The sequence below is a fragment of the Mycteria americana genome, chromosome 2 (assembly GCF_035582795.1).
Source record: "Mycteria americana isolate JAX WOST 10 ecotype Jacksonville Zoo and Gardens chromosome 2, USCA_MyAme_1.0, whole genome shotgun sequence".
Lineage (NCBI taxonomy): Eukaryota > Metazoa > Chordata > Aves > Ciconiiformes > Ciconiidae > Mycteria > Mycteria americana.
Window position 1 is genome coordinate 5746410 of NC_134366.1, and position 25222 is coordinate 5771631.

At 37.9% G+C, this 25222-nt stretch overlaps 1 protein-coding gene across 17 annotated transcripts in view; it reads left to right on the forward strand.

Moving 5' to 3' along the window:
- Nucleotides 1-25222, forward strand: part of CTDSPL (CTD small phosphatase like) — an 87998-nt gene that overhangs the window by 44347 nt on the left and 18429 nt on the right. For 10 of the 17 annotated variants that reach the window (XM_075492276.1, XM_075492277.1, XM_075492278.1 and 7 more), the window contains exons 2-6: nt 4292-4446; nt 11705-11737; nt 15224-15277; nt 18554-18655; nt 23732-23788. In XM_075492276.1, the coding sequence (XP_075348391.1) occupies nt 4292-4446; nt 11705-11737; nt 15224-15277; nt 18554-18655; nt 23732-23788 (401 nt within the window). The remainder of the gene's footprint in view (nt 1-4291; nt 4447-11704; nt 11738-15223; nt 15278-18553; nt 18656-23731; nt 23789-25222) is intronic. The other 7 variants (XM_075492281.1, XM_075492282.1, XM_075492291.1 and 4 more) reach the window with 2 other exon arrangements.

The following is a 25222-nucleotide window of genomic DNA, read 5'->3' on the forward strand; positions in this document are numbered from 1 at the left end:
ATGCTGGATGCTGCTCAGAGGTGGAGTTTAGATAATTCAGTTTACCACTCCAGTGTCATTAGTGCCTGGTCTTACCTGTAGGCTTTAAGGAATGCCAGGTTTTGTCCTCTGCAGGTTTTTTTCCTCTTTAAAATTTGCTGGCATCCAGAATACCTAAATTTATGGTAGTGATTCAATATTAATGCCTCTTTACATCTTCAGAGTTATAGTTGTTACCTGTATGTACTGTCAGCACTTCAAGAAAAGCAAACCTGGCAAAGAGTACACCTCCTGCCTTTGGTCCAGAGTAACTAAGGAAGGAGAAACTATTTTCTGTGATGCACAACGCTGTCATAGCTGCTCAAAATGAGATACGGTGCAAATCTTTTCTACGTATGCAATACCTGCGTTTACTGCATGGCACGTAAAGCCACTTGAACTTCTGTTCCTTACTGCATCCGAAATTATAATTTATTAAGTCACAGTAGAGCCTCTATAACGTATTATTAAAAAAAACAGGTATCTTTAAAATGATATCTAAATGAATGGAAAGACTTACTTGAAACACCACTGCATTATGAATGGCAAAATTGCCAAGATTAAAAAGAACATGAAGGAATATTTTTCCTAGAACAAATATTTCACTAAGCAAATGTGAGTGGCCATTTGAAGTGCATAATTTGATCAAGGAAAACAAGAATTCTTATGATTTGGACAAATCGGTAGCTTTTGTCTGAGACTTTTGAATGTTTATTTAGACTATTTACTCTGTTTACTGCCTCTCAGTCCTCTATGTAGAAAAGATAGAAATGTTAGTTCCTAGAGTGGTTATGCTGTTCCTGTTGATCTGCTATGCAGCCGAGGCTGTTACGAATTTCTGAATTTAAAAACGCTGCTGTAATTCATACCTGATTGAAAGGCTTGCTACAAACAGCAGCTCAGAGCAGCAAGATACAAACAGACCGGAGGAATCACTAGAGATGAGGAGTTTGAGTGTCTCTTGGCCACACACATCTTTATAAAGCTGTAGCCATCGGAGCCCGTGCAGCATCCCTGCTTTCCCTCTTCTCTCTTAAGTGCTGTAGTTGTTACTGGACAGAATTTCTTTTGAAAATTTGGGACTTCATCCCGTAATCTGTTAACATGGCTCTTTGCGTGTCCGGACCAACCATGGTCTTTTCTTTAGCGTTATGAGGTTTGGGGACGAACATGATGTGGTTTAGGTAAATTTTTGCCTTGCGTGCCATTTGTAATCAATAACCTCCCAATGACTAAGCTCAGAAGTACTCTGCAACATTTCTTATGCAAACATTTGGTAACTAGTTTTTCTTGCTTAACACTCTCACTTTTTTATTAACTTTGTAGAAATGAATCCTGTGTTGAAGACCTCAATCCCAGCCTAGAATATAAACTGGACGTTATTATAAAATGCAGTCTTGGCTTTGAGAGGACTATTTTATGCATAAAAATTGTTTGCAGAATGAAGTTTAATGTTATGTTCTTGTATATTGCGAAATCTAGGAAAAAGCAAAAGCTTCTGATAAATGCTGTGTAAGAGCATTTCTATTTAAAGCATTCAAATTTTATTATTTGCTGTCATATTTTTAAGTAGAGGCTGAAAACAAAATACAAATTATTAGGAGGGTTTCTGTGGCACTAGCTGCAGGGAACAGGACACACAGCATTGTGCTTCCCGTTTGAATTTTGGCGTGATTCAGGGTTTAAGGTCACAAAGGGGTTCTCCTTTGTCTGCATGATATTGCAACAAACTTGCTTGTGCCTGCGATACAGACTTTCTTCAGTGCTGTTTTGAAAGTCTTTCATAGCTGCCTAGGCATCCTTTGGGGATTTCTGAAGCACGGTTCTGCAAATTTGTTGCAAACGGAATATGTCATTTTGGGAATGAGCCTTTTACTGTAACTTATACCACCAATGGCTAGAGTTTTGCATATGTTTTCTGTTTAACTGGAGTATTGAAAAGCGGTGATTAGATTGGTTTCAGTTTACGAGTGTCTTTAATGAAACACTTCCTTAAACACACAGACACACACAAATCTGTGCACAATTCTGACTTTATTCTGTTATCTGAGCACTTTTTAAATGGTGAAAGCTTATAAAACCCATCTCGTTTTTGATACTGGTACACTTTCCTCTTAGTAGCAATTAATAACTGAACCTGAGCGTTGCTCACTCCCTTAAGGCGGAAGAATATTTTAGCAAATATGGAAATGCATACTATATGGAGAACAGAATATTACTGTTGGACCTGTTAGACACCTTGCAAGTGCTTTGAGAGGAGAAAATACTGATGCCTAGCTTATGCTGACTATTCAAAATCAGAAGATTTTTGTTTCTACTTTCAGAGAGTACTTGAAAGTTCCCTCAAAATCAGCACCATGAGGCTTTCTTGCAAAAGCACATGCATGTACCTGCACACCTTCTGACTTCAGAGCGTGATGGTATCCCTTAATCCTTCCACAGGAGATTTGTTCCGTTTCATACAAAATTTTTCCCACTGAAATTTTTCTTTTTGTGTTAGTAATTGTATTATTTGTATTTATGTTGCCAGTTGCCTTGATTGCACTTGATATATTTGTAATACCAGGAGGAAGGTAGATGTCTGTGGCAGTTCCCTAATAATTTGAGAGAGGAGGAAAGATGAGGAGTTATATGTTGATGTGTGTAATGGGACTTACTAAGAATTTCACCCAGCCTCTAACTTTGAGTAGGGGGACTGTTTTGTTCCTTCTAATGCAGAATGTAAATAAACTATGTAGTGCGTGGATGGCAATTAATCTGCTTAGTGCTACAACTTCCATAGCATCCTTTTTTCTCAGTGTAATCCACCTTTTAAAGTTTACTAGATGCGCTGCTGCATAGCTGTGAAAAAAGAATAAAAAATACCTTGTTTGGGCTTGTTTGCGTATATTTTAAATGAAATCATTTGTTGACTCTGAAAAGGAAGCTATTAATCTCTCTAGTCTAAGCTAGTCCTCTGCTCAGTGGAGAAGGTAAGTTGGTCCTGGCTAAGGCAAAGCAGTACAGCAGAGGGGAGTGCCTGTCTGGCATGGGGTGCATGGTGTTCGGTTTTGCATGGTGTTCACGGTAATAGTTGTGGGAAAGCAGTTATTTACAAGATGCACATCACATGGTTGTGTCATCGTGTTACCGTGTGATGTTAACAAGTTGAATATCGATAGCATTCAGTACCGTATGTTGCAGTGGTATAGATAAACATCAAAGAAAAAGGGCTGCGCGAAAGGCACAAGATGAAAAGGGTGCACCTGCCTGTCGCTGCCCTGGAAGAGTGCTAAATCTGTTGGGTATTGCACTCTGACGTAGGAAACAAAAATACTTCTAGCTAATGATAGATCATTAAAATATTTGGTGATCAAATTGAGTATTACTTACAGTGTTTTTTAAGTAATACTAAAACTTTTTTCCAACTCAATTTTATTTTAATGTGTTTTCAAGATCTAATTTTGGGGAGTTTGAATGGTAGGGAAATCGCTAGATGTCTTACGTGCGTTTCTTTTCTCCAAACTGTTGCTTTTATCTACAGTTTTTAGTCTTTAAAAATGCTACACTTGCTTTCATTGAGTTGTAAGTAATTTTTTACCGGTTTGGTTGGGTTTTTTATCCTGGTAGACGAATAAGAAAGTTGAAAAGAAAGGCCAGGATTCCTGTTTTAGTAACGCCCTCTCCAGACTTGTTCCTGCAGCCAGTGTTGCAGCTCACAGTGCTGCCTCTGTGTTGTGTCCTTTGTCCTCCAGCAACGCTGTCAACCAGTAACAGAGGAAGCTCAGAAACATTGCAGAATTTTTTCTGACCCTTGCAGGCGTTTAAATATTCCACACATGATTGTGTATTTGGCTAGAGAATATGCCCAGGCATCGGTAGGCGTTTATTGCGTCTCTTCTGTTTTAGATCAGTCCCGTTTGCTTCCTCAGTCCAGAGACATATTTTAGCAGCAAGTTACTTCATGTAATTTACAGTATGTACTTTGGGTATTTCTAGGAAAACTCTCAATGTAGTGTCTTAGTATGGCAAGACCTTTGATTGTGCAGAGGTCCAGGTTGGTTAGTAATAGGCTAACGTCACCCTGTGAGTTTGACAAGGCAAAAATGTGTTTAAATGGAAGGAAGGGGGTCTCAATATGATGGAAAACCTCTGTGAGGTTATCTTAAGACTTGAGAAGGACTTCTGAGGTAATAACCATGCATCTTAAGTTCAGTCACTGTGGTGTGGAAAACTAGGTCTGTGCTACATGAATTTATTTTTCTGCTCTTTTGTTTTATTTTTTTTTTCCTAGTGTCCCAATGTAATATCAGCTTGAAGAAGCAGAGGAGTCGAAGTATCTTTAGCACCTTATTCTGCTGCTTTCGTGACTACAATGTCGAACCACCATCTACCAATAGCACCAGTGCTCTTCCTCCTTTGGTGGAGGAGAATGGAGGACTTCAGAAGGTCAGGCTTTTATCTTACTTTGCTGTCATATGGGTCTTTTGTAACCAAGGTTTAACTCTGCTCTTCTGAAGGTTTGTCTTAGTAGGTTTCCCTCATGGGGAACATGTTATGAGTTACAGAAAAAATTACTGGTTTGATGGTGAATTGCTAATACTATCTATTCAGCTGCAGTTTAAAACTAACTTTTCCATGAAGGGTATTTGCACTATACTTTTTTATAAGCAAAAAACATTTAAAAACTGAGTAAGACACTAAAAAAATGTGGACTTCTCATAAAAATTCAGATGCAGAGTTGTCTCTAGCTTTGGTTCTCTTTCCCAACTACAACAAGGTTAAAATGTGTCCGCTGGAGCGTAGTGGACCCTCTTTGAATGTCAGTCGAAAGGGTTTTCAGTGACATAAGAACAGTTCAAAAAGGGGGAGAACCATAATTGTTTGGACTTTTTTTCTAACCAATTCACCTATATTTAATGCGCAGTGAGTCCAGAGGTATTGGCTTTTGGCCATTTTTCCAGGTTATTAAGTTTTGTTTACCTAATAAGTCAAATTAATTGATATAAACTTTTTGAGCACTTCAAAGCATTGTATGTAACAGCAGCATGTTACTTTCTTTGAGTTCTAGTAATTACATTGCTTTGCCTTATTCATAAAATCACAACACAAATGATTTTATATGTTCCTTTTAAATCTGGTAGTACAGAGCGCTTGCGTTAAGAACTGAAGAATTTCAGTTCAATGTAACAAACGTAGGAAACAGCTTTTCCATACCATGTTGTTTTTCAGCACTCTCAAAACTCCACTAGTGCTATACTCTTAATTGAAACACCATTCCCTTCACACTTTTCCAGGACTTTAAGAGACTGCAAATATAAGGTGTATCCATGATGTGGAATAATAGCAGAAATTGAGATGTTTCTATCTTTTCACCTTTCTGCCCTTCACACTAATTTTTCATGTGTGATGCAGATGATTTCTCCTCTACCTTGTCCAGTCCATTTTATTTTGGTTTGAATTTTGCTGGTTATGTTTGAATTCTGAAAAGCTCAGGAGAAAGAGCAGAGGAGCTGTTTGGTGGGAGAGAGGAAAGCAAAGCAAATTAGAGTGATGGAGACTAAGAATACCTGTGGAGGTAAAGTCTGAACTGCAGCAGTTCATGCTGAAATTGGTCACGCAGAGGTAAAGTGCACTGAAAATTCCTCTGCCAAGAGGAGGAATTATTATGTGTATTTTTAGACTTCTTTTGCTGGCCAAGGTACATTTTGACTGAAATGAGGGAAATGTAGCTTGGATGTGCTGAAGGGAAAGCTGAGTAGCATGTAGCATGTATGCGCATGCTTACCTGAAAAGCAAAAGGAATGGGAAACTAGTAAAATTTCCCTTTCCACTATGCTAGGGAATGGAAAGGAGGCAGAGGTGAGGCTACCAGCAAAGTTACAAATGAGAGAAAATGAGAGTTTACTAGAAAGAAAAACATAAAGAAAAAAAGAGTGTGTTTTTTCTATAGAAAATGTGAGTTAAAATGGTCTGGAGTCAGTAGTTTTCAGACTGCGTTTTGTAAAATTATTATTAACTTCTTTCTAAATATATCTTATGCCTTGAGCGAGTGATTGCATGTAAGTTCACACACATTTCCATCATCACTCTGTGCTACCTTAGTGAACAGGTTTGGAGTTCTGCAATACTTGTACACGAGCCCAAGACCCAAATCACAGAATTCATAGCGTTACCAGACTACAGCTTAATTAAGTAAAAGAGTTCAAGGAATATGTTAAAAATATTTATTAAAGAGTGCCCTTTCTTCAAACAGAGTGAAATGCACTCAGATGCGTACAGATCTTTGTAGAAGAAATCAAGTATGGCTAAGTTTTTGGGTAGTTCTTAAGTGAGTGCAAATAAGTTTGTAACATTTCTATTTTAAATGCAGTATTGAAGACTAATAAGCTTTCTATGTGTTCTTATATGCTGTTCTTATTTTCAGTGCTAACATGGTTAGTGTAAGTAGGAAATTCTTTTAAAGAAAGGAAAACAGCATTGAAGACTTAGATATATTTGAATATCGTTATGCTGTCAGGGTAGTGTTTTTCCCAGGAGAGCTGTGTTTTAGAACTGTGCAGGCAGGGTGGATTTGACCAAGTTACACTGAGCATCTTGTCTAGTTTTGGAAGTGTAAGGAAGTTGCGGGAAATTACGTGCAACAGTGGGCCTCAGTTTCTAAATTGGTGAAATGAAGTGTCCAGGAATGACAAAATTACCTGGTTTAGGAAGTAAAAGAAAGCCTGACGACACACTGCTTAAACTCCTCTGCAGTTTAATTAAGGCTTTTGTTACATTAATCTGCCTGCCAGTTCAAGAATAGTTTAAATTCTGTTGAGCTGCTGTTCAGATGGTCACTTACTTATATCTGCTATCTCTTTTGTATGTTGTATTAATTATTTGTCACATCACAGGTGACCTCTGATCATGGCCCAGTCAGTTCATGTGTTGTGGCCCTTTCCTTCAAAAATGGAAAAAGAAAATTGCACAATAATGTTAAATAGTTACTATTAGACCCTAGTATAAAATGGCTTGGATGTACTTTCCTTCTGTCTTTACTGTTCAGTAGAGTTGTTACATGAAAACTGGTGATAAAGACTTCAGAGGAAGGAAAGGAACAGAGAAAGCTTCTGCTGGTTTCACAGGAATTCAGTGTTTGTTCGATGTTGCTTCTGGCATATTCTTGAAGTTGCTGTGACAAGCTAACTTCATTCTAATTAGGAGTGTCGATTCTTTCAATGCTAACCTGTTGTAAAGGAGGGAAAGCGGAGAAGAGTATTTTATACAGTAATTGAAAACACAGTTCTGAAATTTTGTTCAGAGTAATTGTGTTGTGTAAGTTAATTTTTTTATTATTATTTTGCTGTATTAGAAAAAATGAAATCAGTGCTTCAAATGAAATCAGTGCTTCATGTAGTATTTTACCAAATGATGTGACTTGATTATGCTTGGCAAGTCAAGTGTTGTGTCACTTCTTCATAGGATTGGAAGAAACACCAAACTGAGCGTGTTTTTGAATAAACAGGGTTTTTCAGCACTGACTTCTATTCCATTAGGGGAAAAAGCCCAAAAACTTCTTTAAAGTATTGAGTTCACTTTTAAACCTTCTACTCACAGAGCAGCTGCTTGTCCAAGTGTGACTCTAATACTGGTAATGAATGATCCGTTCTGTCTCTAAAGTTTCAATACAACATTTTTCAATAATAACTTGTATTTACTGAAACTATTCTATATTTGTTTTTCTTAAAATGTGACAGCTTTTTAGTGCAGCGCTAAGATGTATTCTAAGACATAATATCTATTACAGTGGGTGTATCAGCCTGTCTACAGCTTGGATGCCGAGCCAGATGTGTCACTGGGAGCACACAATGTTCAGCCTCATGAAATCCTTGCTAATTTTTTCTTGCCTCCTCAGCAGCAGGCAGCTCACCAAGACCTTCCAGCCAGTTTTTTAGAGTCCAGAGTGTTGAGAGAGGGAAGTGGTTTTTTCTTCTGAATAAATTCACATCTCAAATTCTGTTCTTCAATTAGCAACTTGACTTAATTTGTGTATTTTCTGGGCATGCTTCTCAGTGTAAGGTTTTTGGTTGTGGGGTTGTTGTTTGTTTTTTTTTTTTCCTGGGTAAGTTTGTTACCTGAGTTTTGAAGTGTTTGCAGATAACAGAATTCATCTGCAGGCTTCAAGAAGGGATCTAGGTAGAGAAAGGTGAGAAAAGCTAGTTGCAAACTGGCTCTCTCTTCCCTTCGCCTTCAGTCATGGTGGGTGAGGGAACTCTGACAAGTCTGTCGGCACTTTGCCATTTCACTTACAACCCACTTCCACTAGAGTCATCTCTGCTTTTGTTTCACAGTTAGATCCAAATCAGGCAGATGGCTTGTGTTCAACAAGATGAAACATGAATGAGGAAAGCGTTTTTTTTGTACTTGTTGGATTAGACGAGAAGGTCTTGATCCACACTCAACAGGGAAGAAGACAGAATTAGAAGAAAGTTTATTCTGGGGGCAGCAGCTGCCCCCGCTGCTTTCCCTGCAACAGCAATGAAGCCAGAAAGGTCAAGTCCTTGAATTTCCACCTCACCCATCCTAACCACTACAGAGTTAGATCTCCTTCTCCCCACTGCGTTCTGCTGCACGCTGCTGTCATCTCCAGGGTGATGCTGGAAAGCTCTTTTGAATGACCTATTGTCATGTCTCCAACACTCTTGTCTGCTTCAGGGATCTCTATTTATAACACAGCTGAAAGTGCAGGGGAAGAGATCTTCTCTATCCAACGTGAATATGGTTCACCAAAGTGAGAAAAATGGCTTGTAGGGAGCATGTTCTTGAGGTCAAAAGTAGTATCTTCTTCATGCAAGAGACCTAGAGGAGCCACATGAGCATGGACTTTTTGATGGAGAGTCTATTAACAGCGTGCTTTCCAAACAGATGTGGAAACCAGTCTCGCTCCCCAGTGAGATTAACATAAGTAATAGTACTCTTCCTCCTGCTTAACCTTTGCTGATCAGAGCAAGAAAATTCCTAGTGTTTGCTTCTGTTGGTCACCATCAGCATGTGGTATGGTAGGTCTATTCAGGGGAAAAAACCCCTTGCATAGCTATGTTTGGTTCCTCTGTCTCTGCCTACTCATTCTGACCACCTTTGCCTCCCCAAAAAGTCTTCTATATTAAGAGACAAAGCTCGATAGTCCAAGTCAATGAAAGAGTCAAATAGCTACTGTGTTATTGGTTTTAAAGAACCTATCACGGTCTAGTATAAGCTTTGTGTTAAAGAAATGAATATGATAAATCTATTCTTTTGATCAGCTGCTGCTTCTTTTAAGGGGTTATTCTTTAAAATGAAACAGCTCCTTATCTTTGAATACAGTCTGTTCTCAAAAAAGCAAAATAGTGTCATCTGTCACTTGATGCTCATTGATCCTGTACACGACCATAGACAGACAACGTTAATGAAGGGATGCAGTACTGAAAATCTTGCATCTCTCAGACTAAAATTACATAGCTAAGGGAAAAGGTAGGATTTATCGTTTCATCTGTATATATCACACTATGAAAAAAATCCTGATTTCAATGGCTGGACAAATCAGTTCCTGGGTTATCTTAGTGATACAATGGGGAAATTTTGGCATTCTAGGAACAGCTTTGTCCTGTTACTAGTATCAGGAGCTCGTGGAAAGACTTCAACAAATGCAGTCATCTGTCATCTATTTCAAACGATAGCATTATGACCTACTTCCCTTCCTGTTCCAAGGCATCAGGAAATGAGGCAGGACACTTTTAAAAAGTTTCCCATAGCAGGCTTGTTTTTAAAAAGCGTTCTACTGTTCATGAACACGTATGCTTCACCATCAGACTTTTGCATTTATCTTTCTGCTTGTCTTTCCAGTTGTCATCGTTATCATTTTGATTTTTACATAGGTACTTTTAGGGTTCCTCTTGGGAAATTTGCTTATTTTCCTTCTTTTTTGATTTAAGAAATTCTGCAAGAAAAATAAAGCAAATGGTAATGCAAGTTCTTTAGCAACTTAGGTTCTGGATTCCCATGAAAGTCAGGCTTAACAGTAATACCGTGGGGTGCAGCTCTTGCTTCAAGAGATTGCCAAAGCAGAAAGCAAGTTACGCCACAGGGAGCGCCTCTTGAAGTCTATGGGAAGACCAGACGTGATACACAGCTATATTTGTGTCCAAGAGTAAGATAATCTTGTACTGTAAGTGTGGATATGCCTCTACCTCACATATACTGTTTTCATATACAGAAGAGGAGCTCCAGTTGTATTTTATTCTCTACCAGTGAATGCAAAATTGCCTTTAAAAACAAAACAAAACACGGCTTTGCAATCTGTGCTCTGCCTGCGTAACCATATCCTTGATAACAGTTTGATCGCAGGCCAGCTGATCTGACTGGCACCTACTCAGATTCACTCCTTTCTCGAATGGCCCACAAACTTCAGATGATGTTCCCCTAACAGGACATTAACATGCTGAATTTTTTTTTCTTTTCTTTTTGCCATTATTGTGAGGGAAACTTGAATTCTTGCCAGGTTTTGCGTGTGTTTTTATAGAAATTAGATACTTTTTACTAAAGCAAACTTCTTGATAGTTGATGGTAGTTGCTGTTCTCTAGCTGCTTCATCAGCTTCTCTGGATTTTGGTCAGACTTCAGTAAAAATTTCTGCTGTTGTAGCAATAAAGAGAGGTCTTTAAAAATAATGTTGAATTACTTTTGTTTGTCAGTGATGTGTCAACACTGCGTTAAGACTTCAAAACAAGTGAGCACAAGACTTTCTTAGCTGGAAGAGGATGTTCTAATGTTGAAAACAGCTCTTTCAATAGATAGTCAATCTGCTGGTAGTCAGAGCCTGTGTTGTCCAAGTAATTAAAGAATAAAATAATCTACCTAAGCAACATCTGTGCTAGAAGGGTCAGCTTCTTTTTTTTTATGTGCAGTGCCCACCAGAAAACAAATATTTGTTTTTGACAGATTAGAAAGATTAGAAAATATAGTTCCTACTTCCCAAAATGTCTTACATATTGAGTTGGTGACCCTGTGACCAGCCTATCTCCATTTAGAAGCTGTACATGGAAGTGTCTCTGTATGTCAGGTCCCAGGATGAGAAGAAAAAGTCCTTGGCCAACTTGACCATCTTGCCTTCTCCCAAGTACAATACAAAAATGAGACCATGGGAGGAGCACTGATACAGTTGCCTCTACCTGGGTGAAGAAAGTGGGATTCCTTGGATGGGTTTATCATCATCATCATGTCCATCTTGGGCATTTTGCTGTTGCCTAAGTGAAAATAGTATTTTTTTCTGAGGCAGTTGTCTCAAGTGAAGTTAACTTCAAGGAGTGGGCTTCTGCCCTGCTACCAAGGTCTGGCTGAGCCTCTTGTTGCTGCAGTGAAAATAGACAAATATAGTAGTAGATCTACATTAGTAGATCTCAAAGCTGGAAAGTTACAGTAAATACAGGTACTTCCTTATTATCATCTCTTATTAATCATAGCATGGGTTTTACCAGTCTAGTCTCCTAAAAATCATAAATGCTGGTATACTAACTGATCATTTCAGCAACTAAAATGCAAGATCCTGTTTTTATTTTTTTTACCCTGTTCCTTGAATACTTTGAACTTTTGGTTTAAAATGTTTGAGTGCTACATTTACTGCTTCAGACCTTTGTTCTACCCTTTAAAAGCCATTACCCTTACAGTGATTTTTTTTCTTTTTCCCCAGGGTGACCAGATGCAGGTCATGCCTATACCAAGTGTATGTATTTTTATCCCTTTTTCTTTTAATAATTTTCATAACTTTTGCTTTGATTCATCTTACGTTGCAGTCTAACAGGTCTGTTTTGTGTTGCATGTTAACAAAAGGATTTTATGTTCTGTCTGCAATGTTGTATACTCAGAGATGAATTGAACTGCACGTGTTGTACAGGGACTAAAAGAAGAGTTTGGGTTTTACGTGGTTTTCATCTTGCATCTCAGTAAAATTCGTTTCTGAATTTTTATCATTTTGAAAATGTGTGAAGTAGTCCGAAAGTTGAAGTTACGTATTTTAATAGAGACAAAAGGTGACTCTTCACTATGTGGGACACAGTTACAAAAACCTTTTCCTCTAATTCTTCCCTGTATTCCAGTTCAAAAAGAGTTAGAAACTACATAATTTGTTTGAAACAAGCCACTTCAGGAAAACAAAGAGTATACTGACTATAGCTGCATTACTGCACTCACTTGAGATGATGCTCTCAGTATCAGCTGCTGTTTTATGGGCCTTAATATTTTTGCTTGTCTTCCCTGGATTAAACGTGGAATGCCATTTGGCATCTGAATTATTTTTCAAAACTAAATAAAAGGAAGGAAAAAAAAAAGTTCTTCAAACTGAAGCTTTGAATTTAATAAGGTTTAACCTTTTTTGGTCAAAAAGCTGTTCTTTTTCTACTTGTTTTTCATGTGGATGGAGACTTAGACTTTTTAAATCTGGAAATACGGGGTTTTTTTAGCACCTTTGCTGTTTATAATACTTTATTATTGCAGAATTTTCCAGGAAATAGCAGTGCTAATGTGTGGAGTTACTGATACAGCCCTCTTTCTTGAGATATTTGGTAGCCCCTAAAGACCGGAATATTCCCCAAGATAGCATTTTTTTCCTCTTTCCCTTCTTTCTCATGTAGCCCAACGTTACAAGACCTGTAAGAACCCTGTCCATGCTGCAGTGCAGTAGTGTCAGGAGATTGCTATAACTGTGCAGATCACTTCCCTCCTTCACCACTTTTTCTTGGATTTAAGAACTGTTAGAAATTACTCTTTATTGCTTACCTGTTATTTATAATATGAAATTACTTCTAATATGGCTCATGCATATGTTTGCATGTATGTGTGTATGTATGTATGCACACACATGTACATGCATGTAACTTGTATATATGCAAGTCTGGGAATAGAAGACTTTGGATATATGAAAATACTGATTTCTAAATTACTTTTCCTTTTACATACCTGCCAGATTCTGTTTGGTGACTGTAGTTGCTCTACTAGTAGTTATTTGAACATAAAACATGTTCTGGCTGTGCTCCGACCTGGAATAAAATTTTGCCTAAGAGTGAGCGTAGATATTAATGAAATAAGAATTCAAACAGAACAAAATTTTGAAATGACAAATGAGTACAGCATTGTCAGGCACAAACATGAAATGAGATACTTTGCTAGAACACCATCTTTGTGATGTTAAAGCAGTGCTCGGTTAGATTTGGGTAGTGGTAGGAAAATGAATGATTCAAGAAGGGGTTGGGTTGGTTGTTTTTTGGTAGCTCAACTGTAATTCTGCTGACCTATATTCCCAGCACTTTAATAAGGCAGTAAAATTAACTTTGCAGTCATGACGTAGAGCAGGTGACTTTAAACACACTTGTTCCTCTGATCCGGTGCCATCCGATGCCTTCTTCCAGCAGGACATGCAAGTGTTGTCAAGCAACCATCGCCCGCAGGCAGTTGTGTGACATTTACGATCCGAGTATCGGAGTGCTTCTCGCTGTCCAACAGAAGCCAGCGAGCATTAGTACGTAATAGTCTAAATAAAGACAGAAGTGAACTGCGTATGGAGAAGGTGGTAGGAATGAAGATGCAAAGCCAACATTATATTTGAAAAATGCCTAAAATTAAAGCCATCCTTTTTGCCAGTCTTACAAGGGCTGTTTGTCCTGAGCACTGAAGCCCAGAGGTTCGCTCTGACACAACTCTTAACCGTGTGATTAAGACCCATTAAGGCAGAAATTCATGATGCTCTGCCACATAGGGTCATGCATGAGAAACAGACTGTTTGAACTGTATGTATTGTACGTACCAGGAGAAGAATCTTCTGAACAGATACAGAGTGAGCTTGGTCACAATTAAATTGGACGTTTACTTTTTATGGGGCTCATTGCAAATGTAATCAAGTGTTTAGAGAATTCCTTAGTGACTCTGAAAAGAGCACTGCCTGCTTCCTCCTCATTAAACTTTCGAGTTTGAAGCCTCCAGTCAAAATATGAGGTTTTCTGGAGCTTTATCATGCGTGTATAAAATCTGGCAGTCTGCTGAGGTCACCTGTTTGAAAATTTTAGTTGCTTTAGGTACATATGTGCAATATCAGTGAAGTATATCTTCTGCTGAATCAAATTTTTTCCTGTATTAATTGCACTTAATTAAAAAACTTGAATTAATGTGAATTTTCACTTGGTTATTGATAGAGATAACTGCTAAGCAAGAAGCATTCCAGCTTCAAGTTAGGTTCTTGAGAAAATAGAAACAGTGCAACTTTGGTTTTTTTAAAGGTGAACTTTATCCTGTTTGTATCTTGTATTCTGAAACTGTTTCCAGATGAGGCATAGATTAAACAGCAGCGTAATTTATTTTTTCCTAATATTGCGAAATGATTTATTTTTAGGGCTGAAATAAACACACACAAAATTAGAAAAAACAGTACCAGCTGACACTTCGTGATGACCTGACTTAAAAATATATTAAGTGTAGCTCAGGATGCCTGTGCTTTCATGGATTTTTCTCAGCTTTGTCTGGAAAGGAATATGGTAGAGAAATCAAGTAGACCCATAGCAACTTCAGCACTTGTTTTATTCTTTTGAATGAAAAGGTAGATGGAAATGCAAAGCCATACTCATGCACCTGCTTAAAATGAGTGGGAGTGTCCATTTCTTTTGTTCAATTTAAAATCCCAGTATTAAGGCGTGGCACCGAAAGTAGTCCTCAGAATCCCTGCAGAAGTTAAATCTTAGCATTGGGATACTGGTTTTTCACCTGTCCTCACCTACGTTTAGACAACTTCTTGTTACAACTTTTTCTAGAAGAAATCTTGTGAACTGGCTGTTTCATAACAGGAGCTAGCGTCTTTTGGCAGCTGTGTTTTAAGTGGGAATAATTTATCTTCTATTAGAGTATTTATGCGCATAACTGCTGGGAGAAGCTGTTAGCTACGTAGAGTGCAACCAGAAGTGTGAATTGAAGGGAACATGAACAGCAAATTAATGTGCTGTGCTTACGCTAGACAACATTTCCAGTATACAAAGGAAGGGGTTATTAATTCTGATACTTGTCTCTGTGGGAAATCTGGGCTTACAGGGAAGAAAGGTTATGGTTGTTTTATGCAGTAAATTTCTGAAAGGTTTGCGTTGACCAGCTGTTTATGCTTCAGCCAAAAGTCCTGTTTTCTTGCCGCCACCACCACCACCACCCCCTTTTTTTTTTTTTTCCTCCTTAGGGAATATACTATTTCCACGGGACTGAAGCAGCGCAGCAGTCGTTTCACTACAAGGTCTGTTAAGCTGATCAGCCATGAGACCTGGCTGGAATGCATAAATCCCAAACAGTGACTAGTTTAAAAGCTTTAACTTGCATACAATTTATGTCTTGTTTTAATTGAAGACCCAGCTAGGACTTATAGTACTGAGATACTTCATGTTATTTTTCTACTGAGTTCTGTGGAAGTCTGCAGTCTTTCGGACAGTATTGCATAGTAAATATGAGTTGCTGTTAGCCACAATTAAATACTCTTAATCATCTTGGATATCTTTAAAACTATTTTGTTTTTAAAAAAAAAAAAACTTTTCAAAGATCCATAACTATTTGATATTAACTGTGATGGAAATCTGGTAATTACAACTCTTCTTGGGTATGTCTCCATTAGTGAGGAAATTAAAATACAATATTGAGTAATGCTTGTTTCTGCCTAAAAGCTTTGCTACTCTTGGCATGTGAAAATTGCTTTAGATTAGTAAGCTTGAACGACGAAATAAATGGACTGATATCCTGTGTACAAATCCTTTAAGTTCCTAAAGCCTCAAAAATGTGGTCCTTGCTCCAGAGTCCTACACTAGATGTTTAGCAGTCTCGCAACTTGTAGTGCCTTTGGCTTCAGAATAGTTTCCTTCTCCCTGTTAGATTATCAGGTGGCAAATGTGTTTTGAAAGTTGAGGGCAACAGAGATACAAGTTTTGAAAAGGAAAATTTGTTTCTTCTGATCTTCAAACGTGCAAAGTGTTGACCTGGTGTCTTTGAAAACAGGATCAGATTGAATTCAAGAGGCCAAAGCTTGTGGAAAGGTTGGTGTGCCCTAGTGGGAGAGTTTCCCCAGGAAAAACTTGGAGTGCAGTCTTGTTAGATAAAGTTAGGTCAATAATTACACGTTATCTCCTAAGGCAATACGGAAAAGGGAGAGAAACTCTAGCAGTAGCCAGCATATCTGTGTAGATACCGCAGGTGAGCTTGTTCCTCTCCCAGCCATGGCTTTTGAGAAAGCAGACTGCAGGTGCACGAGGAGGACGGGAACAGGCTGTCTCTCGCTGTGCAGTCAAGGAATTCGGGTTCTTAGAGTTGAACGTTCTTGCATTTTGTAGCCCTTGGTGTATGTCCATCCTTTTCCTGATGACAGGCATAGTAGTTTCCATATAGAAAACAAAGATATCTATGATATGACAGTGGTCATATTTTTCATATAAATATTTTTGTATGGAAAGAAGATCTATTTCCGTATATTTTCCATATATATAGATATTTTCAGTTTGAAAAAGAATTCACACAGCAGAAGAAATTGCTGGCTTTGAACTGCTTGTGCAGATTAACTTAGTCAAAAATTTGAACTAAATACTAACAGTCTTAAGACTACAAAAATTAACTGAACTACTCTGTAAAAAAAAAAAAAAAGTACACTGAAGGTTTCTTGGGATGTTCCTACCTTTTTCTCTTCAAAGACAAGAAATCAGTATCAGAACATGGGTTCTAAAGATTGTTGTCTTTAAATGGGTTTGATTTTTCTTCCAATCAGCTTTTAGTCTATTTAGGTTGCAAGTCTGGATCCTTCTTACTACGAAAAATTGAGGTGGGGTGCCTAAATACCTTTTAGATTTTTAAATAGGAGGGGAAAACCTAAATTCCTTGGATCTGGTCCTAGTTGCAAACAAGCAAAGGTAGAGCTCAAGCAGTTGTGGAAGTAATGTATACATGGGACTGTCTATAACCGGAGAAAGAGTGTCCTATAAATTTCAGTCTGGTTAGGTTACTGTGATGGACACATACTTTACAGGCATTAAGCAGCAGGGTTTTTTTCCTGAAGGTCATTGTTAGTTGTGTGCTGAGAAAATAAATCGAGACAAGTGGCTTGTAAGCAAGGCAGTGTCCATTTTGGTAGCTGAAGAAACTGTTGTTGATGTTAATTGTAAGGAACTCAATCAGTTTCAGTGGGCACTCCTAAAATCCCCCAATAACTTATACTTTAGCGAAAGACACTTCTATTTAAGTCCAGAATCTCATTTGAAGTTACTTCATTTAAACATGAACTTATGAGGCATTTAAACACGAACTTACTAGGCCAGTATCTATCAAGTTGAGGCGACATCTGCGATCGATCAGTGGCTAATAAGCTGTACTTGCTGCTGTAGGGTGTTGGGAGCCTGTCTGACTCATCTGTTTGTCACCCGCTGTCTGCAAAGGGGTGGCCTCAGCTCTCTGCAAGCACCTCTACAAAAGGCTATTGAAAAGAACAAAAACCACGATAGATGCATCCTTGCCAGAGCAACATTGTTTGAACAGATAAAAAGACAGCAAAAGAATGAAGCCAGAGTTCTGTATCTAATTCTTAATTACTTTAATTTCCTCTCAGTCTTGAGTTTCTCCCTATTGATACTTTTCTATAAAGCTAGTCCTTTTCCTTCATCAAAAAAACCCTCTTGAAGCAAGTGGCAGCAGTGTTTCAGCTCCAAATGGAAGCGTTCTCTCCCATTTCTGGTATTTCAGGAAGTATTCAGTACCGAAGTGTAAAATAACATAACTATTGCAGATTGGGATGTTAAATTGGGGAATGAGCAATCCGTAGACTATGTGACTGTCTGCATTGCTTTCAGAAAAATTGTCAATTCATATAATTGGTACAATTTTTTAGTAAGGGCAGCGTACAGTAGAAGAGCCTGGTTTAAGAGAGCTTTCTTTAGTGCAATTTTAATACCTTGATTGAGAATATAATCCACATAAAAGCTCTTGGTCAGCACCCTCACAAGTGGTAAAAGTCAGAGTGGAGGCATGTCCTGGAAGATAAAATCAGTAATGCTGTCTTCCTTCAGGATTGATTTCTCCACTTTAGCATCCTCCGTGGCAAACAGAAATAACAATTTGTGTAAACATCCATCAGCGTGATATGGCTGGAAATGGCGTTGACTGTGAATAGGATAACAGCAGCATCCAAAACCGAGGCATTAGGAAGAGAGTCACTGGAAAAGATACTGTATCAAATGTCCCATTTTTTTTACTGTTTTTTTTTTAGCTAGTGGTGGTGGTTTACCATTTTCATTTCCAATGCTTTGGAGATCATTCTAAACAAGTCTCTCATTTAAAAAAAAAAAAAAAAGTCTGTATGGGTATTGCATGAGCCATTAATTTCCATACATGTACTTGTGATGAGCCCAGAAAAACATTCAACTTTTGAGTCATGTATTTCAGTTCTCAGTAACTACTAGAACAGTAATGTTGGCAGAAGAGTGCCCCTTCAGTAGAGGTTTTACTTTTTTTTGTTGTCTTCCTCTTTTCTTTTTGTTTTTAGCCACCAGCTAAATACCTCCTGCCAGAACTGACAGCATCAGACTATGGGAAGAAGTGTGTGGTCATTGATTTAGATGAAACTTTAGTGCACAGTTCATTTAAGGTAAGTAAATTCAAAAGCAATTTCTTGCAACTTGAATGTTGCAAGTGAATGTTGTCAGTGAATGTTGTAGGAACTGTTAAGCCTCTTAACACATTAACTAGTTTTACAGGCTCTCCCAGGATGCCTGGTAGTTCTCATTGTTACTCCTATGATTATTCATCCTAATTTAGCTGTAAGGGGAGTAACGCAGACATTGCTATTTTTTTGATTCTGAGAAAGTCACACCAACTGCAACAAGGCCTTGAATGGTTATTGACTTTATGGCTTTAAATGGTAGTTATTCCAACAAGGACCTGTGTTTTAACAGGTACAAAACTTGTTGCTCTGAAAATATGGTTTTGTTTTTGATGTTTAAGTGACGCCATAGTTAGTCTAGGAGAACGGAAATTCAGCACAGCTTTATGCTAGTGCTGATGTACCTTAAAGCAGTAGATTTTGGGCGCCAGTGGTTGCTGTGCTCTCTTGCCGGAGAAGATTGCTTTCCATGTCAGGCTGCTGTCCTGATCGCAGTAAGTGTTTTTAAGTATTTAGCTTTCACAACAGGAAAGCAAATAGCATTTAGCTGTGGCTGATGAGTCAGTCATCTTGTAGAAGCAACTTTTATAACCTTCAGATTTCAGCATGTGGTGGAAGTAGTGGTATTTTTCTATTGTTTAAATAGGGCTAAAGTTAGAATAGGAGAATTCAGAAATACAAATAACCTAAATTAGCTCAGAGTACTGGTAGTATTTCTGATTTAGCAAATGTCAGGCATGATAAAGCATGTGCTAGTTTTATACTTTGATATTGGAGAATTTTTAAGGATCAGTAGTATGTTTCCTTATTGGGTTACTACCAACTTTATAGTCTTCTAGTTTTGGTTGCACTCCATTTTTCACTGCTAGCATAAACTCAGAATTTTAATCCTGCAATATTTAGTTGCCAGCATTTAAATATGCAAACCATAATTCATGTTGTGGTTAGAATTTGGCAACAGCCTGTCTTTGTTGACTTAAGGAAGAACTTATATGGAGATACTACAACAAATATTCCTGTGCCTCAAACTGAAACTAGGATTCTTCTCTGTCTTTATTGTGCCTAATGGTATATAACAATTTGTGGTGGCTTACGGGAACCTCAACCTCAGTGCCAGATCCTTGTCTTCTATACCCAGACTGAACTTGCACTTGAGAATTTTTCAGGGAGATTAGAAACACAGCTGGATTGGGAAGGGAGGGCCCATGCCTTCCTAATTAAACGAGAGTCAAAAATAGGAAGGGAAAGCTGAATTCAAAAGTCTAAATTTACATTAAAATAATGAAGTATTAGGCTTTGTTACCTGAAATGTAAAAATAAAAGTTCGTTTTCTGAATGCTGTGGGTAACTTTGTACTGTGATTTTTCTGGTTTTTGAAACAAAATGAGATTCAATTTAGGTGGTTATTAATTTTTTTTTTAAACCATTTTAAAGAAATATATGTTTAATGGTTGACATAGTGTAAATCCTTTCTTGTAGGACTGAAGTTTGCCTTTATTGCAGAGTGCTTTCTTAGTGGGGTCATTTCAATCATCCCATTTATTCAAATGATATTTAATGGGTATTTAAATGATGTTAAATAGATCTTTTTAAAAAATCAAAAGATTATTCTACTTAGTCTTGAACACTGAATGATGTTTTGTGTTAGGAAAAGAAAACTGGTCCTTTTTTGTGTGAAGTAAATGGTGTTAGGCAAATGTTGGAGTTTCTGCAGTATTAGAGTCTTACGACTGCGACGGCATTACCTTAATGTGGAGCCCTGTGATGGGAGTATGTAGTGAAAACCACATGTTGGAGGAAATGGCTGTAGTTGTTTAGTGGCTGGCACTGTCCAGTGGTGCTGCTGGGATTTTGTTTCATAAAGGGAGATACTTCAGCTGAAGTAAGGTCACTGCGGTCATCAAACATAACGATGGATTTCCAGAAGAGCAGGGGTTTTAGCACCTATATGCACACTGCTCTGCCTGAATAATCGAGTTACTTTTGCAGTTTTTTAGGTTTTGGTTGGTTGGTTTTTTTGTTTTGTTTTTTGGGGGGTTTTTTACTAAAACGTGTCTGCTCTACCCAGGCAGGTCCCCACTGAAAAGCTGCAAAAGCATACATAAATTTGTGATTTTTAGTACAAAAGTCTTTATTTAAAACGCATGATATTTTAGAATTCATAATTCTGTTATGAAATAGGCTTCATATTTCAAATGCAGATAATTTTTTTAACACAACCAGAGAGGCAGAGTATTTAAAGTGCTCTTTTATGAAAGCACCAACATCTGAAGGAGGGTAATTCTTGTCTTTTTATGCCCCTGCATATTTGCGAAGCTTTAAGGAGGTACTAGTCTTTCATGTTAAGTGCATATTAAAGGAATAAAGTTTGGGGTGCTTTGGCAAGAGTAAAAAAGGAATAGATAGACATTATAGTTATCATTCCCATCATAAAACAATAATAGAAGCAAAAATCATAAATTATTAAATCAAGGAGCTGTAAACGTGGTTTTGTATAAAATGAATTAAACCACATGCAAGTCTGGAATGTAGTCGTATTCAAAACTGGCTGTGAAACACTTTTAGAACATATAAAAAGCTTCAGAGTTTTAATAAATAGAAACAGTCCTAACTGAAGCAAAGATTTTAAATGGAAATATATTGTCTTCTTTCCCACTGTCTCTGTGGCTCCCACTCGAGGCATCTACGTGCTTCACGTGTGCAACCGCAGAAACCTTTATCCAGCAAACTATTGCAGGCTTTTCTCCTGTCCTGCCATCATGATGAAGCACAGAGCCCCAGTCCATGCTCTCTTCCTTATCGCTTGTGCCAACAAGAAGGCTACGTAGTACCTAAAGTATAAGTGGAGGAAGCAAATATGTAGTTAAGAGTAGTTTGGTTAGTGTTACAAAGTCTAAGGGTAAGTTTTATTTGTTAGCAAAAATTAGGTTGTCTAAACAGAATGTGGTTTTCTCTGACGTCTGGTTGCTGTTGCTCGTGTTAAGAAAGTTTAGTAATAGCTGTATTTTTATCAGTGGGCTTCAAAACCTTTGCAACTTGCAGTGACCTATTCTTTTTCTGCTGGTACAGAATATTTATCTTGCTTAAGGGCGTCATGCATATATAAATTCTTCAAGTGCATGCAAGCCTTTTCAAAGTATGCACAGAGCTGGCACCCACTTGAAAACTTTGGTGGCTGAGTCTTATTGACAGTTCATTTGGGTTTCTTTTAAGGTGAAGCTTCTAGAACATTTTTGTGTGCCTGTTCTCTGGCTATTAGAGATGCTGCAGAGTATCGTCTCTGTCCGAGGGGCTCCCTGCAGGTAGCAGATGGGAGCCTCCCCTCTGTCTTTTTCAGAGGCAGAAAGGGGGGTAATATCTTGGAAATTGCTTGATGTCGGCTAAAGAAAAATCTAGATTTTATCTGTGGGTATTTGAGGAATTCTTTAGGTCGTACTAGTGCAGCGGTCATCAGCAGAGTGGAGCTTTCTAACATCAGCTGCTCTAGAAGTTTGGTTGCCAATACTGGTTGATCAGGACGAGTAGATTCAGCGTAGCTTCTCCTTTGCCCTCTGATGCAGCACTTGCAGATGTCGGATCAAAACATCTTCCGTATTACTTCGCTGTTGAGAGAAGGTGTTGCCCTCCATATAAATTCTTACAGTTGTTTTGCTTTCCTCGCAGGGAGGTCATTTAACAGTGGAATTAGAATCTCATTTTTCCAGGGAATGGGATCAAAGTGATACTATCAGGTTACTACTGCAGGATTCTTTTTTCCTACCATTTTTCACAGAGCACCTGTTTAGGCTCACCAGTTTGTGATCTGCTTCTCAGTCTCTTTACCTTGGCTGCTGCTTTGCTTTCTTGGCACCCCCCTTTCACCCCCAAATGGGTTTGAAGGCTGTTTCGAGTCTCGCAGATTCTTCAGGGACGTGCTCCTTGGTGGTACTTAAGATCAGTCTATTGGCAGATCCAGAAAACCAAGTGGGAAAGTCTGTGCAAGTCTGATAGAGCTGAGTGAAGATGTTTTCCAGTCTTAGTAATGCCATACCAGTTACCAGCCAGACTCCTCCCAGACTTTGTTTTAGGCTGTTATCCATGAAGCATGTTGTCTGTTAATCAGTCCTGTTAAAATTATATTTGGCAGCTCTGTATCTCAGCCGTTTCCAAGCTGTGGATCATGGAGTGAGTTACAAATTTCAGCCAGGCGTGTTTACGTGATATTTTTTTTTTTAATCACAGACATAATGCATGAGCCGTACCAAAGGATTCTGCCAAGTTTGTCCATTTGAACTAGTAAACTTTCTTAGCTGTGTGTCACCCAACTACCACTACTATCTAGCCAAGATTAGACTATGTATTCTTAAACTGTTTACAGGGACGTTTTTCTGCTTTCCAAAGTAATCTTACTTGACCAGCAGTTTTTAACAGTAAGTCTTAAAAAATAAGTTGGATACAACAGACTAGAAAAATGGATTCAAGGACTTGGACAGAGTGTGCCTGCTCTTCCCTTTTGAATTAAACTGCAGATTTACATTATTAATTTGATTGGTGTAGCATGTTCTTGAGGTATCACATCTTGAGAATCATTTAACTATGCGACTTAAGTCTTGTCGCAGCTTGTTGCAGCTCCTGATTCAAATATAACCATTAGGTATTACTTTTCCCACTGTCTTTATTTTTAATTAATTACTAATTGATGACCCAGAGTAGAGTCTGTGAAGTACATAGCTGAATTTCTTTTTCATCATCCCCACAGACTTAATGAAAGAGTTCTCCAAATAGATATTTATCCTGGTAAACACACTCAGTGGTAGTGGGGGTTATTCAAGCAGTAAAGTGTATTACATTGTATGAAGCTTAAAAATATGAGAGAAGAGGGAGGTGCAGTATCTGGTGAATACAGCTGTGTAAGACTTCTGACGTGTGTGTAAAGGGTGCACACAGAGTGGATCTGTGTAGTCAATAATGCTTATTAACTTCTTCCTGAGAAGTAAGTACTCTTCTCTTTCACGTCTCTGAAATTTTCCCTCTAATGATCTTATTTTTAATGTTGATTTATTTCCTTGTCATTCTTTCTAGCCAATTAGCAATGCTGATTTCATCGTTCCTGTTGAAATTGATGGAACCATACATCAGGTAAGTGCTGCTGTTCTAGTAGTGGAACCATCCTCGGTGTGCCAGGGTGTTATCTTTCTCCATTTGCTGCTTTACATACAATAACACGTCCTTTTGCAAAATACAAAAGCTGTGTACTCTGGACTGTATCGTCCTGACAGGCATCCCTGTTTGATCAGGCATGTAGTTTCTAACTACTAAGTCTACATTTCAGCTTTTTCAGTTCTCCAGAATACCTCTCTCAGGACTTCAATACTTGACTCTGTCAATTTTAAAACATTTTCAAACAGGAAATGATCTAAGGGTGGGTTTTCAAACATTGCTTGGCCCAGAAAAAAACTACTTGAATACTGCATTTCTCATTCCCTCCACAGACAAACAGGACATAAGTTGGCTTTAATGTCTGTTGGTAGTTCGTATGGACAAAGCTTTATAAAATTATTAAGGAAGACATTTCTTCAGTTTTTGTGGCAATCTGTGTTTAAGTTCTGTCCCCTTTTCTTCCTGTAAGAAATTTAAGTTCCTCTGATACGATTTTTTTATACGCGTCAGCATCTTTAAAAGGTCCAGACAAAATTGCAAGGAGACTAATTTTTATGTCTTAGTCTTTAAGAACTTCACTTAAGACTCTGTGAAATGGTTTTCAGTAAATGCAAAACACCCATAATTTGAAAATCAGTCCCCTTCATGTATCTTAGCTTGCCGTCTTTAATCAGTAGTCATTTCTGAAAACATTGAATGAAATAAATTAGTGCTGTAAATTTTCCTCTTCAGACAGACATTAAAGTTATTGCTGGAGACGGGTTTTACTAGTTAATGTGAAGCTGAGCCTTTCTGGTGTATGAATCTTGCAAATTGTTTGCAACATCCTCTATTGGTTATTGTAGGTTAAAGATAATGCAGTTGTTCAGTTGCAAATCTTCCCTGATTGTGATTCAATGGAGATTTTAAAACTTTAGTTTTTGAAATGTTGTCTTTTATATGGATTATTTTAATAGGTTTGTATTTTGATCCTGAAACAATTGATAGATCATAAAGTTAGTTCATAGTTTTGTTTGGTTTCCTGTTATGAAAACAATCCATGTAATTGTCACTGTTAAAATAATTAGTAAATATCAGTCAGTGTACTGAGATGCGTTTTAAAGTGATACTTGCTTTGACAGTTTTTACAGTGTGCCTGTTTTATGTAGAAAAATTCATTATCTGGGGTACTTAAACCTGTAATGTTCACCAGAGCTGAATGCTTAAAAAAACATGTTAAGTTATTAGGTGATGTTTCGGGAGATTTATATTGTGATATTGTCTGTCTTCATTTGATGTAGGCTTTAATTGTGTTTGGTGCTGTAACACAGACATTTTCTCTCCTAAAACTTTCCAGAATGTTTTTGATAGGGAATAAAATAGGTTGCGTAACAATTTTGAATGGCTTAGGATTGTGATCGCTTAGCTTGTCAA